This window comes from Dryobates pubescens, chromosome 29, assembly GCF_014839835.1.
Source record: "Dryobates pubescens isolate bDryPub1 chromosome 29, bDryPub1.pri, whole genome shotgun sequence".
NCBI classification, from domain to species: Eukaryota; Metazoa; Chordata; class Aves; order Piciformes; family Picidae; genus Dryobates; species Dryobates pubescens.
In genome coordinates, this window is record NC_071640.1 from 7,482,437 (window position 1) to 7,498,582 (window position 16,146).

Below are 16,146 nucleotides of genomic sequence, written 5' to 3' on the forward strand. Positions count from 1 at the left end.
GCAACCCCTAACATTCTGTGATTCTGGGGATGGTCCTGGGTGATGCTGTGGTGCAAGGGGTGTCTGTGTATGTTCTGTGCTTCAAGATGAAGGTGGTAAATGTATGTAGCAAAGCTCCTCTTCTAAGCCATGAGGGATGTTGTGTGGCTCATCCATATTCATACCCTGGTTTGAGACCCATGGGAGCTCCCTCTTCCTTTGACAGCCTCAAAACCTTACAGTCCCATATGTTTTAAAGCTAAAGGCACAGAAGCTTGGTGCAGGACCATTTTGGCTGGCTCTGACATGGTCAGGCAGCCCCTGGCTGTCAGTGGCAGCTGGGCATCCAGGTTTTTCTGGCAGCTGGGAAAACATTCAAAATGAATTTCTCCCTTCCCTTCTCCTTGGGGGGGGGGGGAAAAAAAAAGAAAGAAAGAAAATAAAAGAAGAAAATAAACCACTGGAGCTTGCTGAGGGTTTTCTGTTACACCATTAAACCAGCACAGCATGTCTCCCCACAGCCTTTAAGGCGATGGTCTTCTGTCTTCCCATCCATCTTGTGTCTGTCATGTCCCTGCTATCTTAAGGATGTGTCTGTGGAGGAGGAGTGAGACCTGCTGCAGATGCAATGGCACGTTGAGATCTGCCTCAGATCAGAGAGATTTTAATGCTTTGGTTTTATTTTTCCCTTGTGATGAGGCCTCAGGTTCCTGTGGTGCCCTGTGCTGAGCCATGCAGGGCTGGGGCACTGCCCAAGCTGTCAGACAGAGCCTGTTCCATTAGTGTCCTTCCTCAGCCATCAGACCTGGCAGAAAAAAAAATATCTGCAGGATGCTCTGCTGCTTCAAACTTGTGGCTGCCCCATCCTTGGAAGAGTTCAGCACCAGGCTGGACAAGGCTTTGAGCGTCCTAGTTCAGAAAAAGGTGTTCCTGCCCATGGCAGGGAAGTTGGAACCAGATGATCTTTAAGGTCCCTTCCAACACAAACCAGTCTCATTCAAGCCAGTCATGAGACAGGATTTAGGAGGTGTTACCTCTTCTCCATGCTCTGCTCCTAGGACACTTTTCAAGCAGGGTCAAAACTATCTACAATGCTTTTCTTCAACAGCAGCCCAAGCAGTACACAGAACAGGGGATTTCTGTTGTATCCCCTTAGGTCTATAGCTGTCAAGCTGCAGTCCTCTGTAAAATCCCACCATGGGGGATGGCTTGTTGCCACCAGTGGCACAAATCACTTCAGTAATGGCATTTCCAGCTTCCTTGGTGGTTCCTATGGGTGCAATGGAAGGGGATTGTGGGGGGGTGGGAGTGAATTCAGACTGGCTTTTGCAGACATATTTTGGGGGTTAGGCTATCCCCCTTTGCTTAGTATTTAGCTTTTATTCACAGCCCTCTCCTCAGTGTCTGGTGGTGTGCTGCTCCCCTGGGCAGCTGAATCCTGCCAGCAAGTGTCATCCAGCCCCAGGCTATCGCCCTGGGGGTACTCAGACAGCAGCTCCTAAGGCATAACATGAAGCCCAGGGGCTGAAGGTGATTAGATGCACATGCTCCTGCCTTGGGGGGGTCCCAGACTTGGCATGCAGCCTTCACCCCTGGAGGGTTGGCTCGCTTGGTCTGAGCCTCACACTCGCACGTGGTCTGTCCCTATCCCCACTGGTTGGCTAATCGCTGCCTGCTCCTTCTGCCAGGATCTCTTGCTGCTGATGTTTTTAATTATCAGGAAATGTATATAAAGTTGATGGATGATGTGATGGTGATGCACACTACCTACACAGTCTTTAAAGTAAGTGTTTTCATAAAAGTCTAGCAGAAACCAAGGCCGGCAGGAGACTTTTCGTTACTCAAAGTCTGGTTTTGTCCCAACACATCCTCCCATTGATTCTTTTGTGAGAGCTAAAAACTGCCTGGCTTCAGTGGAGTTAATAATCATCTGAAATGGAGTTGAGTAATTGATGTTGCTGCATCAAAATGTTTCCCTGTTCCCTTCCCCCTTCTTCCCCCCACATCCCCCAGAAAAAGAAATTCCTGGCTGATACTCAAAATCCAGTTGAGTTCTCGCTGTGCAAGTATTAAACTGTGGCTCTTTTCTTTCAAGTTTCTGGATTTTTATGGGCACAATCAGTCTGTTAACAGGACTTTCTCTCTCTCTTTTTTTTCTTTTTTCATTCTTTTTGTGGTTTCAATGCATTTATATCATTGACCTTTGCTTTAAAAAGTGTCTGACAGCCTTTACTGGACTGGAGCTATGAAAAGGAGTGTTGTAAGGGGGCTCTATTCTATGGAAGCAATGACCACAGGCAAAGCTTTATATTTGCTGAGTGATTTAATTCTTGCACATGCAGAACTTGGCTCTGTGCCATGTGTAACATGTTGAGAAAAGGTCTGCTTGAGAGGCATTAAACCCAAACTTTCCAAAACTGTCCTTTTTTTGGTTTGTTTTTCCTTAAAAAAAAAAAAAAAAAGGAGAAAAGCTTTATTTCCTGTTCTTTTTAAGCTAATGTGTAAAATCAGGGGATACTGTCCCAAAATGCTGCATTGAGCTCTAGCAGAGTTGTTGGGGAAATAAACCTCCTTTAAAGGAATTGAGTGGAAGGCTGGATAGAAGATGCAAGCCAGGAAGAAGAAGGAGAAAGATAAAGGCTTGATGGAAGGGTAGGAGAGAATAAAACAGAGCACCCTGGACTCCAGGAAGAACATTGTTAGGGTGAAGGTTCTACACCTCCAGTGCTTGGTTCTGCAAAGTCCTACTCATAGGGCACATCCCCAGAAGATGCATTTTTGGGCTGAATATTAGATTCTGCCCCAAATAGTTGGTTTTCCCTGCTTGGCTCTGCCTGTTCCCTGCCCCCTTGCAGGACTATCTGTCTGGCAGTGGTCAGAAGCAAATAAAAACAAACTGCTTTTTGTTTGCTCCTGTTTTAAACACTGTGACAACATTTGGATTAATGTTAGGTCTCGTGAAAAGCTCTTTAAAAGTCAAACATAACTGAGCTGCTTAACAGCATCCCTTTTGAATTCTGCATCTGCCTGCTGCAGTTCCAGATAATGGTCTAGAGAGCAAGAAAACATCATCTTCCTTTTTTCTTCTTGCAGTCAGTCCATTTAATATGCCTGGAGCTTCATATTCTGGAACTATTTAATTGTGTAGCCACTTGGGCTGAGTTCTGTGTTTTGGTGTGCCTTTGAGTGTTTCCTCTTCCTTTGGCAAGCAAATGAACAGCAGAGATACTAAATGATGTTAATTTCTACCAGAAGTGCTGCCTTCCCCAAAACATTGCAGTCTCCTGCACTTTAAATCAAACCAGCACATCACCAGTGCCTTTGGAGCCTCAGCCTCTCTGAGCTGGAAGCAGCAGATTTTCCTGGGGGCTTTTAGAAGCAGATCATGTGCTGCTCGCCCTTCCCCAGGAGGAGTGAGGGGAACAAGAGATTCTTTTTGTGCAGGCACACCAGACCCTCAAATACTGACTGAAAAAGGTGTATGAGTGGAGTGGAGGTTATCTTAAGGGGAGAGACAGAAGGAGGGTGCATCCAGCAGTGTGCAGGGGGGAGCTCCATGGGTGCTACCTGCCTCATCCTCAGCTGCAGATCAGTCCATCTTCTGAAGAAGACCAAATCATCTCCTGGAGTCCCAGGCCAACCATGCTTTTCCCAAGAAACTTTGGACCAGATGATCCTTGAGGTCCCTTTCAATAGTATATTCTAGGATCCTCTGATGTTGATTTCCCAAATCCTGGCTTCCCTGTGCAGCACACCTTGCAGGGGTTGAGGTTTCCTGCCTGTGGCCCCAGGGCTACTGGAGATGCAGAGGGGCACTTGTGTGCTCTCTTGTTCTTGGCTGGGGTGTTAGTGGTTCCACGTGTGCAGGTGGGATGAGCTGTAGCTGGCAGTTGCTGTGCTGGGAGGCTGATGGGAAAGAGCATTTTCTCCATTCCTGTAATTCCTCTGAGAGCTGAGCCTAAATGCTGCTCGTATATAAAGCTGCTTATGAAAGCAGTGGGTTTGAAGCCTCTGTGTGGAGGGACTGGTGTGGAAAGCCAAAGGAATGAGGGTAACCTATGCTTTTTATAGCCTCCTGGTATTTGCTTGTGCCAACTAACACCAATTCCCTCTGTTTTAACTGTGTAGAGCTCCACCCTCTGTGCAGCCAGACTCAGTGCCCAAGTAAACATGCTCCTGCCTGGGGTTAGCTGTAGTGGAAACTGATGGGGAAGGGAAAACTCTCTTGTGTTTCCCTGGCTCCCACTGGGTAGGAGAATTCGACTGGAGGGAAGAGCTTTGTCCAGGTGGCCATGGAGATACTGTGTGGAAGGAACAGGATCATGGAGGAGAAGCAGGAGGCCAGGTGCCTGGGTTGAAACCAAAGTGAGACACCTGAGCTGCTGTGCTGGCCCTCGGGGGAGCTGGGAGGGCAGGTGGTGAGCAGGAATTGTCCACTCGCCTGAAAACTGGGAGGTGCTGCTCAGCACCAGTGTGGAGGGGAGGTGATTGTCCAAGTGGGTGCTCTTTCATTGTTCAGGTATAGTGATCATGGGCATCCCAGGACCCGGGAGTGGTGCAGGTGCCTGATGAAGCTGGGACTGGAGAGAGGCTGTTGGAGCATCTGCTCTGACTGATCCATTGGGATGGCTTTGGGCCAAGGCTCTCCACAATGAGTGACATTTTCTGGTGCCCAGCTGGAAATTTCTGTCAGGGCAACTGGTTTTGCAGAGACTCAGCCTTTCCTAAACTTCCCATCACTTCTTGGAAATTGCTGCCTATGGATTTCATGTCTTGTTTCCAGCAGGCATTTCTGGACAGAGTTCTCCACCCTGGAAAAGGCTTCCAAAACCCTGACCACAGGTTTGTATTTTGAATACCTCCCAGCACATCCAGCTCTCACTGTTTGTTTCTTCTCTGTGCAGCTCTGGGCAATGCCAGTGTAAAGTTGGTGTCACAGGCCTGAAGTGTGACCAGTGCAGTGATGGCTACTACAGGGTTAATGAGACCAGCTGTGAGCCGTGCCAGTGCAACAACCACTCCAAAACCTGCAACCCCTTAACAGGTAACTCCTCTTGTGACCATGCTGGCTGCAGACCTCACCTGCTTCCTCCATCTCTGGTTTTTGCCATTTTCCTTCAGCAGACTTCCACACTCATCCTCTTCATCTGCATCTTTATGCCTTGAACACCCAGAGTCTTTACCTTCAAACCAAAATGAAAACATGGGGCAAGGTTGGAGCTTGTCCTGGTTGTAAGGGCTGTGTTCTTTACCCCAGGCTGCAGTGCAGAGCCTTCCTTCTGCAGTCTCTATCAGAAATCAGTGCTCTATTGTTCTCTGCACTTACACAAATACACAACACGAGCTTTTAAGGAGCTTTTAACTGCTGTTTACCTGGAAACACGTACTGTACTGGCACTGATGTAAGGTGGCTGATACTGCCACAGATAATGTGATTAGTGATGGAAAAAACCTGGCAGCACCTCATTAATTTTTCCCACTCCTTATAAATTTGTCTTGTTCATTTTCCTTGACTATTTCTGTGACTGTCTCACTCTCATGGATGCTGATAGAGTGCAAATGTCGAGGCACCTGTGCTTGAAGAGCTCATGGGAGGGCAGGGGGGAAACCTTATTGCTTTCCCATCTTCACTGAAAGGAGAGATCCCAGAGGAGCAATGTTATGTGGCTGCCTGCACAATCCCCACTCCAGCAACAAAACTCAACACCTCAAAATCCACATTCTCATCAAAGCTTCCAGGCTAAAATGCAGTCCTGTGATATTTAACCAGGAGCCTAGAAAGCAGCAGTAATTTAAGAAACATTGCAGGGGTTTTGTGTAGCTGGCAGAGAGGCAGAGCTCATCAAATAGGGTGTTTCTGGGCAATTTCTGCACCAGTGTCTGTTCCCTTGTGGCCTTTGTGTTTGCAGCAGAGGAATGGGCAGCCGCACTGCTCAATGCTCTGATCCTGCTCAGTGTCAGGGGTGCTTGCAGACAACACCTCTGCACTGCTTGAGGATGAATTTATTCCTGGCCTGAACTCTGTGGGCTTCTGTCCTACCAGTACTGAAGGATGTAGAGTTGAACCTAAAGCTGTGCACACATCAGCTGTGTTACTGATTTGGAGCTGGGTGTGTGGGCTTTGTGAAGGAGTAAGATAATCTGCTCTTCCTTTTTTGCCCCTCAGTGCTCCCCCTCCTCTTGCTTTTAAAGAAAAACCAATCCAAACCCCAGCACAGAGCTTGTCTCAGGGATGGGGCTGTTCAGGCAGCCCTTCTGCTGGGGCTGTCATGCACCGACCACAGCACTGCAACGAAAACTCCTCTCGTGGCTAATGACCTATTGTTGATTGGACAGAAATCCCCTTTTTCACATTTTCCTCCATCTGCTTTATTTGCCAGCAGGGGTGGGGGAACCCAACAAACCCAGAACAGATTAAAAATGAGAGCCCCACATCTAATAAAGTAACGTGGTGCACTCGGCCTGCTCCAGAGCCTGCACTTTGTGTGACCTCCCCAGCTTTCCATCAACTGTGTGTAGTCTTTGTCAAATGTTGGAGGTTTCTTTCACATTAATGCTGTACTTCGGGCTCCCTCTGCTGTCTCTGCAGCCGGTTCAGCACAGCCTGGCTCTGCCCAGGGGGGAGATTTAAAATTATTGGGCTGGAAATTAGGCAGCAAGAGCTCCCCAGGCGCCGGCGCTTCCTTCCACACGACCCCTGTGCTCCGTGTTGTGTCTGTACAATGAGTTTGGTTGCTTCTTGCCAGTTGGGGTACTGTGAGGTCTGATCCTTCCTGAGGGCATTATCAAGATGGGAAGTGCTATTAATTATTAAGGCTTTCCACAGCGATACCTGATTGCAAGCCCAAGCGTGCTTTGCATGGCTGAGCAACTTGCTGACTCATTGGAAACGCAGCCATTTTGCAGGCTTGATGCAGATAAATGGGAGTCATTTCTGGTGATGGGAAAGACATTGGTCCTGAAATGACCAAGACTGTACAGAAAATGCAGGTGTGATTCCAGATTGATGGCACCGTTAATGCCTGCAGAGCATGGTTCAAGGCACCCTTGCTGCTGATGGGGCAGACTGACCTTCCGTGTGAGCCAGTCTGGCCCCGGCATCCCACTGAAGCAGCTGATTGAGGTTTGCAACTGGAGAAACCCAGCCCAGCAGATAATTTTCCCCTCTAACCCTGACATCTCTCCCACAAAAACCACTGGCTCGTGTCTGACAAGCTGTTGGGTGAAGAGCAAACAGTGTGTGGGAGCAGACGCCGAGCAAGCGTCCTTAGTCATCGGGGTGCTGCCAGCCCCACCGTGGGGTGAATCAGCTGCTGCCCAAAAGCAGCAGCTGCTGGGCTTTGCTTCCTGCCCTTGGCACCAGGGTGGGCTTGCTCGGGGGAGCTCAGCTGCAGTGTCATCAGTGTGGAAAGAGAACAGTAGGGGCTGTGCAGCTTGTTGGGCTTGCAAGGGAGCCAAACCCTTCCAATATGAATCAGAAAATCTGCTGTGGTTTTTCTAGCAGCCAGCATTAACCTAATTCAGGATTTTTTCTGTGGTTAATGTTGAGATGAGCCTTTTCCATATCCCCACAGCAGTGCTAGATTAGCTCCATGAATCTCCTCTCTGTGCTTATATATGCAGTGAATAAACTGCTCTGTGCTGCCCTGGTTTGTTAGAAGGTGGCTTTTGCCTTTCTGGAGTTCTTGTACATGGGATTTAATCATCCAAGCTTCCCTCGGGTCACTGCCACCTCGAGGATGAGCCTGCTGAGTTACAGGATGTTCCTGTTGATGGATGGGCTTTTGATAGAGGCCACGTTTTGGAACTAGGGAGATTTTTCTTTCTCTGGTCACAATGGTATCAAAATGTAATTTAGAGGGCCATTAGGACACAGCCTATGCTAAGACACAGCACGTTCATTTTCTGATTCAGGGGCTTCCCTGGGAAGGGGAGGTGGCTCACATGAACACCCAGTTCTGCTCTGTTGCCCTGGGAAGGTCAGTGATTGCTGCTGCTTTGTGCCTGGAATGGGGATGGAGAAGCTGGAGCCACACTGGTGGCATGGAGCCATCTGCCCCCAGAGCAGGATGGTGGCACTTCCTTACCCCTGACCACCATCTCTGCACTGTAGGAAGAGGCTGCACACATGAAAGGGAAAAGGCATAAATTGAAAGGACCCCTCACAGATGTGGGGGATTGGAAGCATCAAGACTCCATCTCAGTGGCACAGATGCAAACTGAAACCCCTTTTGTTGAGGACCATTTAATATTGATAGCTTGTGTTTACCTGCACTGACCTTTCAAAGTGATGAGCTGTGGGCCTCTCTGCTGGGGCTGCCTACTTGTTCACATTGTGTGTGTGTGTATGGAGGTGGGCACTAGCGTCAGAAGAGGCCAGGACCATGTTTTGGCCGGAGGGCATCCGCAACCACCTGTGAGCTCTGCTAATTGAGAGCGCTCCACGCTGATCCTTGCTCCAAATGTTCTGCTCCAATTCCTGCTGCCAAACGTGTTCCTGTTCCTTCCCCAGGCACTTGCCTGGACTGCCAGGAAAACACCGAGGGAGACCACTGTGAGCTCTGCAAGGAGAGCTTCTACAGGAGTGACCATCCTGTGCACGCCTGCCACCGCTGCCCATGCTCCACTGTGGCCTCCACCGGCACCTGCCAAATCCGTAAGGCTTTCATTTTGCTCTGACTCCTCAGATCATGAGTTTTTCCCTTTTCAATGAAATTGGTGTTTTATAGCCCATGAATCTCCTCTTTGTGGCAACCAGGACACCTTGTTGGAAGCAGCACCTTCCGCGATGTGCCCCCGGTGCTTGTGTTGCCTCTTGTGAAAGCAGCTGTGCAGTGGAGGCATCAGAAATGCTTTGCTACAGAACCTGCAAAGTTTTGCAGAGAGAAACTGCTGAGCTTGTGGTAGCCAGGAGAGGTACAGGAGATGGTCAGCAGTGCCACATAGCCATCCATACTTCTTCTGAACATCTCCATGGGAGTCCAGGCAGAGATTCCCCAATCTTAAAGTTCTACTGTCATGGAACGAGAGAAGAAATCATAGATGTAATAAACATCAAGAGAACTTCTATGTGTCCTCAATCAGTTTTACACTCAAGCCACCTCTGGCTTTGCATAGGTCAAAAAGTTCCTGCAGGTTGCTAGCATCCCTAGCACAGTTGCAGCTATTTTCTAAAATTGGCTGTTTGAGATGGAAATGTTCAGCAATAGCAATCGGTTTGCTTAGCAACGTGCAGAGCATGCTCTCTGATGCTGGTATGAGGCATCAAAAAACCCTAAGATGTGTTTTTTCCCCTAGGAACAGAGGAATTGCTGCAGCTCAGAAGTTATATTTTGAACTTAAAATCTGAGATTGGCTAATGCTTAGTGGCTGCTGATTTTTACCACAGTGACATGTGGTCAGGTCCCACAAAACAAATCTCGCAGCAGGTGTTTCTCTGCAAAAGGGCTATGGCACAAGGCCAGTGGCATCCTGGCCTCTATCAACAGTGGTGTGACCAGCAGGACCAGGGAAGTGATTATCACCCTGTACTCAACACTGGGGAGGACACAATACTGGGTCAGTTTTGGGGCCCTCACTTACAAGAAGGACATTGAGGTGCTGGAGTGGTCCAGAGAAGGACAGTGAAGCAGGTCTGGTGAGGAGAGGCTTAGGGAACTGGGATTGTTTAGCCTGGAGAAGAGGAGGCTGGGGAGAGGGAGACCTCATTGCTCTCTACAACTGCCTGAAAGGAGGTTGCAGTGAGCTTGGGGTTGGTCTCTTTGTCCTAGTAATAAGTGCTAGGACACAAGGAAATGGCCTCAAGTTGAGCCAGGGGAGGTTTAGGTTGCATAGTAGAAGAAATGTCTTCCCTGAAGGGGTTCTCAACACTGGAACAGGCTCCCCAGGGAGGTGGCTGATTCCCCATCCCTGGAGGTATTTAAAAGACACAGAGATGTGGTTCTGAGGGACATGGCTTAAGAGCAGACTTGGTACACTTAGAGAATGGTTGAACTCAATCTTACAGACGTTTTCCAAACGGAACGCTTCTGTGATTCTATACCTGGTTTGCTTTCTGTGTTCTTCAGAGCCTGGTGAAACTGCCCCCAGGTGTGACAAATGCAAACCTGGGTACACTGGCCTGAACTGCAACCAGTGTGACAACGGCTACTACAACTCTGACAGCATCTGCGTGAGGTGCAAATGCAACGGGAACGTGGACCCCGCGCGGTCACCCAGCGTCTGCAAGCCGGAGAGCGGGGAGTGCCTGGGCTGCCTGTACCACACGGCTGGCTTCCACTGCGAGCACTGTGAGGAGGGCTACACCCGAGAGCCCGGGGGGACCAACTGCACCAAGCAAGGTAAACCATGCGCCTCAAATCCCTCTGGAAGCTTGTTTGTGCAGCTCAGGTGGGAACAAGCTGCCTGATGGCTGGGGAAGGAGTACTGTTAATGGTTCAAATTGGTTTAGATTCATGTGGCGTGTGGTACAGGGGAGAAAGCTAGACCTTTGTAACACCTTGGTGCCTACTGGCACCCAGACTGTGGCAGTGAACAAGCTGGCAAACAAAAACTATTTGCAGTGCATTTAAATACAGGTTTACAGGTTTTCCTTGCTGGATCTGTTTGATCTCTCAGTGCCCACTGAGTTATCTGCATTGATGATTCCATTCCATAGCACTGTCTAGTTCTCTAGAAACTGTCTTCCTATGATATTTTGTCACTCCTGATGCTCTACAGATGATAACTGCTTGGACCACGCTTAGCAATGAGTAAACATCAGCATTTACTGGTACCTCCTCTGGAGAGCTCTCGTCAGTCCACATCCAAGACACTGGAAGTCGTATCTTGGTTGCAAACTAGAATTAGAATTAACCAGGTTGGAAAAGACCTTTGAGATCATCAAGTCCAACCTATCATCCAACACTATCTAATCAACTAAACCATGGCAGCCAGCACCCCCATCCAGTCTCTTCCTAAACACCTCCAGTGATGGTGACTCCACTCCCTGGGCAGCCCATTCCAATAGCCAATCACTCTAACTAGCTCTGGTACTTAGGCTACTGTACAGGAGGTCTCATACTAAAATAAGAGAAAATGGTTCTTAACTTGTTCTTTCAGTGGTTATCAGGAGGTTGGCCCACAAGGTGGATCTCCAGCTCCATGCATGGAAACAGTACTGGTGTCATGTGTTAGGCAAAAAAAACAACAGAGCTCAGGAAAGTGTCTGGGCCCAAATTCGTCCTTGTCACCAACACAGATTTAATTCAGGTCTTCCATTAGGAGCTAATGTGGTTTTCACTCTCATGCTGCTCTGAGGTATAATCACAGAGTCCTCCTCTGCACAGGGAGATGATCAATACAAAAAAGTTGAATGCTCATTAGCTGTAACTGTACCAGTACAGGGCTGGGAATGGCACTTTTGCATCAGGTCATCCATTATCTCCCCCCTGCACAGCTCTGTCTTTGTGCAAAGAGCCACATGACCTTGCTTCAGCAAAATCAATCTGTATGGCTTTGCTTGTACACTTGCAGTTTTCACCATGGAGTTGTATTTTTAAGGCATTGTTACAGCCAGTTCCTGATGTGGGGAAAGCCTGTCCCCTTTCTAAGGCACTAGGACACACTCTCCTAGCATTCCTGTTTCCTTGACACCTGTTTCCCCCCCCCCCTTTTTGTGTAGCAATTAAACCAGCATCCAGTTTACTTCCAGTTTCTTACACACAAGATGCCTAAAATTTGACCAGCTGAGGTCCTGTGCATTAATTAGTTTCAGGTTAAGATTTTCCTAAACCACTCTTGCATTTAAGTGGCCCAGTTCTGAGCAGCTTCAAGAGTGAAATCAGACTCTGTGTAAGTGGTTGCAGCTGAAATAAGACAGCAGAGAATCATAGAATCATAGAATTGCTTAAGCTGGAAAAGATCTTGAAGAACACCAATCCAACAACCATACCCCTCAGCCCCCCCCATATCCACTAATCCATGGCCTGAAGTGCCATGTCTGCATGGGCTTGGAACAACTCTAGGTAGGGGGATTCAACAAGCTCCCTGGGCAGCCTGTTACAATGCCTGAGCATTCTCTCAGTAAAGAAATTTTTCATAATATCCAACCTAAACCTGCCCTGGTGCAACTTGAGGCCCTTTCTTCTCATCTTATTGCTAATTATTTGGGAGAAGAGACCAAGGACCACCTCCTTTCAGGGAGCTGTAGAGAGGAAGAAGGTCTCCCCTCACCCTCCCTTTTTCCAAGCTAAACAACCCCAGGTCCCTCAGCTGTTCCTCAGAAGACCTGTTCTATAGACCCTTCACTGACTTTGCTGCCCTTTGCTGGGCATGTTCCAGCAATGTCTTGAACTCATGTTTTGAACAGCCTGGGCAAAGCTTAACCCAACCTTGAGTAGCTACAGGAGCTGTTCAGAATCTTAAACCTGACCAAGATTTTGATGCTTGCAAGGCTGATGGAGAAAGTATTCAAAAGATGTGTGGGATAACCAGAGTCAGTGTTTTCAAGCCCTGGGTGGATGGTGCTCCTGCTGTGATGGTGAGGCATAGCAGCAAGGACTTAGCGACGCAGGGTGGCCCCGTGCCACCCAGCCGAGCACCGCAGCCTTCCGTGAGAGCTGGCGCGTGGGCTGCTGGCACGGCCCCGGCTCCTGCTGCTGCTCATTCATTGAAGGAGGTAGCAGAAGCTTTTCAGAGCCTGCATTTCAATCAAGCAGCTGGATATGACGCTTGTGTCAAAGCTGCCAAAGCAGCCCATTGACTGAGCAGCTGCTGCTCTCAAGGAGCTGCTTGAGGACATCTGGAGGGTTGGCATGGCCGTGGTGAGCGGAAACAGGCATCGCTGTATCAGCCCAAAGGCGACTCGGAGCATGGCACTGTTTCACCATGACGTTACCCTCAGCTCCAGGAAATGTTTTCACCCATGTCCCCCCTTGCCAGCACTTAGCTGATGCTGACTCACAAATAAAGCCCAGAAAAGTCCAGCTTCCTTGCTGGTGAATCAGCCATTGTCTCCATTCTGGTTTTTTTCTAATTATAGCTACTGGCAGGGTCTGCCAAGAATTCAGTATTGATGAAGGAATGAATTTGGAAAGGATGATTGAATTCCTCATGCCCTTCTCCCAAAGCTGTACCCAGGAACCTCTTGCTCCTTGTCACATTGCTTCCTACTGTGAAATTCTGCCTGTTACCCCACAGAGAAATTACTTCTGGCATTCAGCATCCTGATTATCCTTATCAACCTAAGGCAGGAGCTGCAGAGAACAGAGGAGCTGCTGCAGGGAGAAACTCTGAGCATGAGCCTAAATTAGGGGTGTGAGGCCCCCTCCAGATAAACTTCTTTCTCCATTGCCTGAATCGTGAACCTGACAGCCCAAAGTTAACTCGTGGGAGTTCCCCTGAGGGCCTGTGCTGAATATTTCCAGCTCCTGTTGCCATTGGAGATGCAACTTAGTGCAAAATTAGTCCTTCGGAAGTGACTCTCCTCCTCAGTCATAATTAGTAGATGTTTCCTTCAGGAGAGCTGGATCAATACAGCACAGCTCAGCTGTAATTGCAGCTGTAAGTGGGTTTAAAATGAAATGGCATTTCTGATAGCAAAAAGAGAAATGGAAGAGAGTGGGAAAGAGGGAACTGAGAGTCCTGTGGAGCAATAGGTGTAGAGAATATTTTGGTTGATTGTGGCTTCAGTTTCTGGAGAGTTGCTGGACTTGAGAATCTAAAATAGCTTAGGTTACTCCAGTGCATAAAATGCTTTGTCAGGTACATTTGGAAGTTTAATGCACAGGCTCTTATGGTGCGTTCCGACAGCTAGAGCTCAACTGCTCTGAAGAAGGTGCAATAAAATGCATCCCACTTACGAGATCGCTGCTGTTAACTTGTGTCTGACTCCTGGATCTGAGAAGGGAATCTGCTGGAAGCAAGGCAGGTTCTTGGCTATTTTGTGCCTGGGAACAGGCAGCAGAGGAAGAGAGAGCTTGTGGCACAGTCTGGTAGTTCCCATGTTCTCATCCTTCATGTGTGGATACATGCCAGCAGCTGAAGCCAAACCAGGATCCAAACTGGTTTCTGCTGTATTTGAAAGCTTCAAAAAAGCATCCACTGTCCTTTTTGTTTTGCTCTGGTTTTGTGGTTTGGTTGCCTTCTGCTAATGCAGACTGCAGGTTCCATGAGATGTGTGTGTGACTTCTTCATTCAAAAGCAGAACTGGGGTTGTTTTGCCTTTTCATATAAAGCAGTGCAAACACTGGGACTCATTGCTAACCAGTGTGATGGCAGGGCACTCGTGGGTCATTTATTCATTGTTGGTCTTCTGGTACCAGTAAGGCAGAAACAACAATTCTAATGTGAACATAATCCTGCATCTTGTGTGCCAGCCATGAAAGGTTTGAGCTCCTGGAGTCACTGTGTCCTCCTAGCTGGACTGTGCAGCCCACACAGACAAGTTAAACTTTGCACTCATTAGGTGCAAAGTCCAAACTCTGCTGAGCTTGGTAGAGCCCTGTTTTCTTGGTCTGAGTATGAGCAAGCCTTGCTTGCTTTCATCCTGAGCTCATGTATCTAGCACTGAATCATGGCTCCCTCCATCCTTCCATCTTTTGAGGAATGCTGCAGTTAGTGAGCACTTAGCACACAGAATTAGTTAAAAACCCAACCCAACCCTGGCCAACCATTTTCCAGTGGTGGAACACTCAAACAGGTTGCCTGAGGAAGTGGTGGAGGCCTCATCCCTGGAGACATTCAAGGTCTGACTTGATGGGACTTTGAGCTGTCTGATCTAGTTGGGGATGTCCCTGCTTTACTGCAGGGGGGGCTGACTAGATGACCATTACAAGTCCCTTGCAACCCAAACCATTCTCTAATTCTGTGATTTTTAACTCTCTTGAAACAATACCAGCTTGACCAATGCAGACTTCATTGCTGTGACAGAAATGTCAGATCTCTTCTGTTGGTGTTTGATTGCACCTTGGCATGGTTTTATTTGTGTATTATTGGCATGTATTTATTTATCACTTTAAATTTCTTTTGTAGAAGCCACTCCTGCCCCAGAAACAAAGGAGTTCACAACTTCTGCTCCAAATGCCAGCAAGGCAACATCCTTTCCAACAGCAGTGACAAACAGCACTCTGTCCCCAACAACTACCCAGACTCTCTTTCCTGTGAGTTCCTCTGACAACAGCACCTCTGCCTTCGCAGACGTGTCGTGGACTCAATTTAACATCATCATTTTGACAGTGATCATCATCGTTGTGGTCCTCCTGATGGGCTTTGTGGGGGCTGTCTACATGTACCGTGAGTATCAAAACAGGAAACTTAACGCTCCTTTCTGGACCATTGAACTCAAAGAGGACAACATCAGTTTCAGCAGCTACCATGACAGCATCCCCAATGCTGACGTTTCAGGGCTGCTGGAAGATGATGGCAATGAAGTTGCACCCAACGGACAGCTGACGCTGACGACTCCCATGCATAATTTCAAAGCTTAGAAGAAGTGCCCCAGCTAGTCCAGAGTTGGCTCGAAGAAGTTCCAGGGCTTATGGAAGGGATATCAGGATCCGTGCCGAGGCTCCACGCAGAGGAATTTGCTCTTCAGATACTCTTGTGCTGGGCTTGCGGTAGCTCGCATGCGAACAGATCAGTGTAGTACCCCCAAGGTTCAGGTAACGTGGTGAAAGGTGTTCAGCATCCTGCTCTCCATAGAAGCCACTGTTGTTCAAGACTTGGTTATGCTGACCTGAAAACAGTGGGGTGGTTTTGTGAGGGGGGTGGTGGGGTGGAGAAAGCAGTACCCCATGATTCATCAGAAGCTATTTGATTTCCAGCCAACTTAACATTCATGTCTGCAGCCTTTAGTTTGACAAGTAGCTCACCAATCAACAGTGGATTTTCAGGAAACAGACCTTGTAAAGGCTTCAGGTTAGTTCCTGATATAAACTTGTTTGGAAAGGAGGACAAACAAACACAAAAAAAGGGAACTAATTGTTCACTGTACTACCAAAAGGCAGGTAGAGGAGTGGGTTGCACACTGGACAGAAGTCACCATTATCAGTTTCCAGGCAGTAGGGAAACAGGGAGAAGAAAAACAAACAAATCATGACAATAATGAAGTTAAGGGAGAGGCAAAGCTCTTCCCTTTCTGAGTATTTATACAGGGTGATGATGATGCTATTGAAACATAGCAATCCA

General features: G+C 48.1%; 1 protein-coding gene across 1 annotated transcript in view; it reads left to right on the top strand.

Annotated features, from left to right (window-relative positions):
• MEGF9 (multiple EGF like domains 9) overlaps positions 1–15,925 on the top strand; it is a 55,428-nt gene extending 39,503 nt beyond the window's left edge. Inside the window, exons 3-6 of the mRNA XM_054174488.1 lie at positions 4,884–5,023; positions 8,492–8,635; positions 10,047–10,319; positions 14,992–15,925. Of these exons, the coding sequence (XP_054030463.1) occupies positions 4,884–5,023; positions 8,492–8,635; positions 10,047–10,319; positions 14,992–15,446 (1,012 nt within the window). The 3' untranslated portion in view covers positions 15,447–15,925. The remainder of the gene's footprint in view (positions 1–4,883; positions 5,024–8,491; positions 8,636–10,046; positions 10,320–14,991) is intronic.
• The last annotated feature ends 221 nt before the right edge of the window (positions 15,926–16,146 follow it).